The sequence below is a fragment of the Cervus canadensis genome, chromosome 17 (genome assembly GCF_019320065.1).
Source record: "Cervus canadensis isolate Bull #8, Minnesota chromosome 17, ASM1932006v1, whole genome shotgun sequence".
Lineage (NCBI taxonomy): Eukaryota > Metazoa > Chordata > Mammalia > Artiodactyla > Cervidae > Cervus > Cervus canadensis.
This window is the reverse complement of record NC_057402.1, coordinates 252,324-259,654: the sequence shown is the minus strand read 5'-3', so window position 1 is coordinate 259,654 and position 7,331 is coordinate 252,324. Positions and strand designations below refer to the sequence as shown.

The following is a 7,331-nucleotide window of genomic DNA, read 5'->3' as shown; positions in this document are numbered from 1 at the left end:
AGTGGGAGCTGGGATCTAAAACTTCTGTCATCATTGTGATTCAGGACAAGTTTGGTCCAGAGATGCACCCCAGTGTTCACAGCAGCACTGTGTACAATTGCCAAGATTTGGAAGCAACCTGTGTCCATCAACAGATGAATATATAAAGATGTGGCATATATATATATATATATATATAAATTATAGAATACTACTCAGCCATTAAAAAGAATGAAATATTGCCATCTGCAGCAACAGGGATGAACTTGGAGGGCATTATAATAAGTGAAATAAATCAGAGAAAGACAAGTACTGTATATCACTTATATGTGAAATCTAAAAAATACAGCCTACTAGTGAGTGTAAGAAAAAAGAAGCAGACCCACAGATATTAAGAATAAACTAGTAGTTATCCCTGGGTGAGGGGAGCAATATAGAGGTGGGGGAGTGGAAGGTATAAACTATTGGATATAAGATGTGATCAAGGGTATATAGTCACTATCTTGTGATAATTGTAATGGAAAGTAATCTTTAAAATAGTATAAAAATTTAAAAAATAAGGGTCCAGAGAGAAAGAGATGCTGTTACTTTCTTCCTGGTTCCACATTTCAGGAAGGAAATAAAGTTTGCCAAACAAAACAGATTCCTCAACGATGAAATGGATTGTGGTGTTGGGGCTATTTCTTCTTCCTTTCTTCAGGAAGCTGTAAGGAGAACTCTGTTTATCTTGTTCCCAAGCACTGTCAGGGGTAGGCTGTAAATAGGAAAGAGGACATAAAGTTGATGAGTACTAACCTTCTCTTCCCCACTGAGGCTTCTGCTTGGGCCTGCTTAGCATTTCAATCTATATAAACTCAATGGGCCATACAACCCTCTTTTATATGCACTCACCAATTAACATTATTCTTTAATAGGAAGAAGTTTAGGAGATTTTTTTTTTTAAGTCGGATTCAAAGTAACATGCTTAATCACGAAAACCTGATGCTAATGAATGCAGTGGGATGGAAGGCAGTTTGGGAAGTTATACTCAGCATTTTTATGTTTGTTTTTCAGCAACTTTACAGATGCCTATAAAAGAGCCTCCTTGGATGGCTTGTAAGACCTTCCATGATCTGACCCTCAGCTATCTCTACCACATTCCCCTTACTCCATCTCTGTGGGTTTTCTAAACTCTTGTCACAAAGAAATTTACTGATCCTTTGGCACACTGTTCAACAACATGCTTCATGATGTTTCTGATACCATTCCTTGGATCCTTTATCCCTCTCAGGCCACCAACATTATTTTTAATCCTTCAATATTCATACTCCACACAGATGTCAAATGCCACAGTTGGTCATCCTGTCTCCCCCAGCATGACTCTTTGCCCCTATCATACCTTTCCTCTGTTTTTCACAACTGTTTATTTCCAGGTCTGCCTCACTGTAGGTAATGGAGATATATCATTGGCCTTCCCAGGAGAAACCTCCTTTACCCCACAAAAGCCTCAACTCCCATCTGTGCATCCCTAGCCTCCCCACCTTCAGTTCAAGTGTTCTAGGTGGGGCTGCCCAAGGCCTAAACCAGTCAGTTCTCAGTGACCTAGTCTCTGTTGAGTGGCTTGAGGATGGATATGTAACCTAGGTTGGTCCTAGCAAAGAGCAGTCTTAGGACGAATGTCAAAGCTTGTGGTCAGTTGCTTAGCTGTGTCTGACTGTTTTGCGACCCCATGGACTGTAGCCTGCCAGGCTCCTCTGCCGGTGGGATTTCCCAGGCAAGAACACTGGAGTGGGTTGCCATTTCCTTAGCTAATTGCCAAAGCTGCCAAAGGAGAAATTGAAAGGGGTGGGATGAGATCTGGAGGAGCCGTTTTGCCATCACTTGGGCAGAATAAGAACAAACAGAAAAGGCACAGAGACTCAGCAAGAAACCAGACCCTGCCAACAACATTTAGTGCCTGAACCCAGCCATGACCAGATCTACCCTTGAACTCTCCAATTAAGTAAGCTGAAAAAGTAATGTCCTTTGCCGTAGAAGCTGTCCAACTGAGATGCCCACCACTGATCATGAGGTTAGAAACTTCTAGAAGACAGGATGTGTATCCAGTTGACCATAGCATATTCCTACCCATTTAGTATAATGCCTTCCGCATAGCAAGTGCTCACTTAATGCTTATTAAATACAGTCAATGCACTTTTTTTTTTTTGTTTTGTTTTAAAAAACAAAATTGTTTTATTACTAACAGGAGTGGCCTGCCTGGGTAGGTGAGTGTGCTGGGCTCAGGGTATGTGGGGGATGTGAAGAGCAGATAGCTGAGAGGCTGGAAAGAAAGGGAGTGGGTCTGGAGGCTAGGCCCACAGGTTCCTCCAGTTTACTTCGGGCCAGAGGCGGACTTAATAAAGGATTCATGGCAAGCAATGGCCAGGCCACCAATAAGATTAAGAAATTCTTGGAAATCTAGCTGCCCATCAGAGTTGAGGTCCAATCTCTTCATCATGCGGTCAAGGACACCAGGGTCCTTCTGGTTCTTTGTGAAGGCACCCAGCTCTGTATTCATGAAGATTAGGAACTCGGCCTTGGAGAGTTTGCTGTTGTTACCATCCCTTCCAGCATGCTTTTGGAAAACAGCAATCAGAGACTCGATGCATCGTTCAGTCTCCGTAGGGCTGGATACTTTTGCCATGTCGGAGAGGAGCTAGGCGCGCGGATACGAGCGGGGAGCTGCGCGGCGGGCACTGGGCGGCGGGCCGGGTCCCGGGCCTCCGGGCCGGCCCCACCCGGCAGTCAATGCACTTTTAAAAATTGCTTTTTAATAACTTGGCTGTGCTCACCAGGTGAAATTGCCCAAGTTTTCATTTGATGTAATTATGAAATAACACCTTCAACCAATGTAGTGTATAAAAAGTGCTGGTAAGGACATTCTTCTTCATTTAAGTGTTTCTTAAATATTATTTGTCCTGCTTGTGGGAGGAAAAAAATATTCAACTGCATTAATTTTTTTTGTGTGTTGAATATGAGATGAAGCTCCTAAAGACTAATTTTCCAGATTACTTATTTTATATTTAGTGCCATTAATTCCACATGTGTGAAAAACATATAATTAGGCCCACACTATTAGTACTGAATAAAATTCTGTATTATTCAAGTGTAGTAATAGATAAATTGGCACTAGACTCATGTACACAAATGAGGCTTTTGAACTTTAGTGTGATTTCAATTATCTCACTTTAGCATCAAAAGTGCTCAGCAAAATGCCTAGATTCTGCATCTGCTAAATATTTCTCCACCTCTACCCTTATTCCAGTAAAAGAGCCCGCAGGATAAATTGCTGTGGACACAGGACATTTTGCAGTCTGTGAAAGGTGTGTGTTCTTTCACAAGGGATGGCAACAGGAGAGTGGTTCTCAAATTCTGTTCCAGGGAACACTAGTGCTTTGAGATGTTCCCGGAATAAAGAACTGCACCGGGGACTTCCCTGGTGGTCCAGTGATTAAGAATTCATCTGTTAATGCAGGGAACATGGGTTCCATCCCTGGTCTGGGAAGATTCCTACCGTCTAGAGCTGGTACTCTGCAACAAGAGAAGCTACCACAATGAGAACAAAGAGTAGCCCACGCTCGCCGCAACTAGAGAAAGCCCACCCACAGCAATGAAGACTCTGCACAATCAAAAAGAGAAATGAAAAAAAAAAAAGAACTGCACAGTCAAATGGGTGGGTGCTCCATAGGACACCCCCTTTTAAACTGTCATGAGGCACAGTAGGATATTAAAAGCTCTGAGAAGTCCTGCATCAAGAAACCCACCAATGTTGTTCCAGCAGTGTTCTTCGTGCTTTGCTGACCATGGGGACCCTTTTTGGCTCAGGGGAACATTTGACCATTTGACCCTTTTTGGCCCTTTTTAACATTTATCAACGGTCTGGGAGATGGTGCCCTCCCAACTGAATATTACCTGGACATTTGTCTTCCCTGCCTATTTGTAGCTCCAGGGAGCTGAGCCACCCTCATCTCTTCTGGGCTGATTCCTCAAGATGAACAAGAGTGTGAAAAAATAAACTGGGGGGGGTGGGGAGTAATTATTTAAAGAGCAAATGAGGAATCTGGTCAGCCTGCCCCATAGAATAGAGTTCTCCATTTGTTCTTCTCTCCATGCCAATAGAGAAGGAATGCTTTCTTGAGTGCTGTCGATGCTCTGGTGAGGATGCTGAGTCACATGTCAGCGGGGCCATCTCAGCCCCTCCTGGGTTTCGTTAACCTGTTCAAGCCCCCAGCCTCTGCCCTCTGCATATCCCAGGCAGACCCTCCCCAACCACATACTCCTATTCACAGGCACTGTCTCTCTTTCACTCCAACATAGAACTCAGGCTTTTTACTGCTTTTCAGGGGTAAAAAAAGGATCCACTGCAGGATGATGACATGGCTATAGGTGTGGACGTGTCATAGGAACATGTGCTGAAGGTCGGTCCTTACTAAGTTTGAGCTCTTACTACAGCTCCCCAAGGACGGTGACCACAGGAAGGATCCCAGGGGTGCACAGGTTTGTGTGGAATCCAGGGAGGGCAGTCCACGCTTACCCACTGGCCGCCGGAAGGGCTCTCCCCAGATCATGACCTTCATTCAACCTCATTCAGTGGACGTGTAGGATTTAGTTATTCCCCTAGAAGTTTGACCCTTCCCTGGTGGCTCAGATGGTGAAGAATCTGCCTGCAATGCGGGAGACCTGGGTTTGATCCCTGGGTCTGGAAGATCCTCTGCAGAGGAGAATGGCAACCCACTCTAGTATTCTTGCCTGGAGAACTCCAAGGACAGAGGCGCCTGTTTCTTGGAAACTCTCAGCTTCTGATGTGTATCAGCGAGGCTAAGGGAGAGTCCCCACTGAGACTGAGCGCTGAGCCCTCGCAGGCTCTGTGTTCCTCCAGGGAGGAGTCCCCCAGATGCCAGAGACTCCTGTGACTCCGCACTGGGGACATCTTTTCCAGCTGAGGCCCTGATGATTCCCCTTTGGCTTGCTGACCGGCCCCTCCTCCGGCCCTTCCCCCATCACGTCCGCCTGCGGGCACCACCTCTCGCTCAGCACTTTTGCTCCTGGAGGACACTCCCCAGAGCACTTTAGATGGAGCCTGTAAGACAAGCAGCAAGGTCAACTTCCCGTTTCATTCCCCCCAGCACTCCTCAGACCTCCACCATGCTCTGGCTCCAAGTGAGAGAGCGATTTAATGGTGCTCTGGGATACAAAGGGAAAAAATAAAATCAAAAGAAGTCGAGACTAATCTCAAACCAAGAATCTGAAAGTAAGCCCACCAGAGGTCAAAGCATGCCATTCAAATTCTAAAATTTGTAGGGAACGAGAATCTACTATATAGCACAGGGAACTCTACCCAATGCTCTGTGGTGGTCTGAATGGGATGGAAATCCAAAAAAGAGGTATGTATGTATAGCTGTATATGTATAGCTGACTGAAACCAACACCACTGTAAAGGAACTATACTCCGAGAAAAATTAAAAATAAAATAAAATTTGCATGGACCTAGTAAGAACTTAGCACAATAAAACTGGACCTTTCAGGATATCGTCCATGGTCAATTGAGTCTATATCATAATGAGGTAGGGGTGGCTTACTCTGAACAATGATGGAAAATCAAATATACCCGTGTTCCTTCACCTCCCATTTACAGATAAATTTAGACACATAAAAACTCAACTGAGATATAAAAGTTTATGAAAATCATTCAAGAGCTTTTCATGCATTCACTTACTCATGAAATATTTATGCCATGCCAAATATTTGTTCCAAGCACCATAACTCCCTGTCATGTCCTTATTCATTTTTGTGTCTCTCTGGTTTTGGGTGGGGGACCACAGGAGAAGGTAGTTCACACAGCAATCACTCATGATGATTCTGAAAGTCAAATGTTACTTTTCTCTCAAAAATAATACTAGGAGAAAATGATACATTGCTCATCATTAACTCAGATTTCAAAATCTAGGATGATGGTGGAGGGTCAAGAGGCCCCAGATATTCTATCTGAGCATCCTCTTGTCCTTTAGTGGACTTCTTGGGCTTCCCTTGTGGCTCAGCGGGTAAAGAATCTGCCTGTAATGTGGGAGACCTGGGTTCGATCCCTGGGTTGGGAAGATGCCCTGGAGAAGGGAAAGGCTACCCACTCCAGTATTCTGGCCTGGAGAATTCCATGGACTGTAGTCCATGGGATCACAAAGAGTCGGACACAACTGAGTGACTTTCACTTTCACTTTCCTTTAATTCATCACCATTGCAATGGTGCCTGAGCACACTGTCTGCTCTGCAGCACTTTAGACAAAACATGAATACAAAGCTTCTGGAAGGTTCTATTAAAACTAAAGAAGTTAGATTTTTCTACATAGTGTGCAGGAAAATAAATGCAGATACTACAAGAAACATCAATTCAGCCCAGCAGGTAGGGTCTGGCCTCTGACCCACGACCCTCCGTCTTCCATACCCGGTCCATTTCTCACTCAGTCAGAGGAGGACCATGCTCTAGCATCAAATCACAGTTACTCTGCCTGGTTCCTTGCTTCCTGGCTCTGTGCCCGGTTTCATTGCTGTGGGGGCCGCATTTTAAGAAATCTGCCCCCAGGAACTGCTCTCTGATTTCTCTCCATGCGTATACGGGTTTCTTGTGACTGTTGTAATAAATTATCACCAACTTGGTGACTCTGCTGTTGTTGTTCAGTCCCTCAGCCGTATCTGACTCTTTGTGACCCCATGGACTGCAGCACGCCAGGCTTCCCTGTCCTTCACTGTCTCCCAGAGTCGGTGATGCCATCCAACCAGCTCATCCTCTGTTGCTCCCTTCTCCTGCCCTCAATCTTTACCAGCATCAGGGGCTTTTCCAGTGAGTCAGCTCTTCGCATCATGTGGCCAAAGTATTGGAGCTTCAGCTTCAGCATCAGTCCTTCCAATGAATATTCAGGGTTGATTTCCTTTAGGATTGACTCATTTTCTCTCCTTGCAGTCCAAGGGACTATAAACAGCATAAATCTATTCTCTCTCTCTTACAGTTCTGGAGGTCAGAAGTTCAAGGTGAGTCTTACAAGGCTTAAGTCAAAGTATTGGCAGAGCTGTGTCCCTTCTAGGAGTTCTATGCGAAAATCTGGTCCTTGCCTTTTCCAGCTTCCTGAGGTTGCCTGAATCAGTGTCTCTATGATCACACACTTTCTGATTCTAATCCTTCTGCTCCCCTCTTCTAAGGACCTTTGTGATGACATTGGGTTCTCCGGATGATTCACCATCATCTCCCATTTTAAGAGCCTTAACTTAATCGCACCTTCACATTCCCTTTTGTCAAGCAAGGCAACATAGTCCCAGGTATTAGGAGTTAGGATGGAGACATC

General features: G+C 44.8%; 1 protein-coding gene across 1 annotated transcript; it reads right to left on the bottom strand.

Moving 5' to 3' along the window:
• Window positions 1-2,168: 2,168 nt before the first annotated feature.
• On the bottom strand, window positions 2,169-2,734 carry LOC122455063 (protein S100-A11). The gene has a single exon (XM_043489896.1). The coding sequence runs from the start codon at window positions 2,639-2,641 to the stop codon at window positions 2,330-2,332; it is 312 nt and encodes a 103-aa protein (XP_043345831.1). The 5' UTR covers window positions 2,642-2,734; the 3' UTR covers window positions 2,169-2,329.
• Between the last annotated feature and the right edge of the window lie 4,597 nt (window positions 2,735-7,331).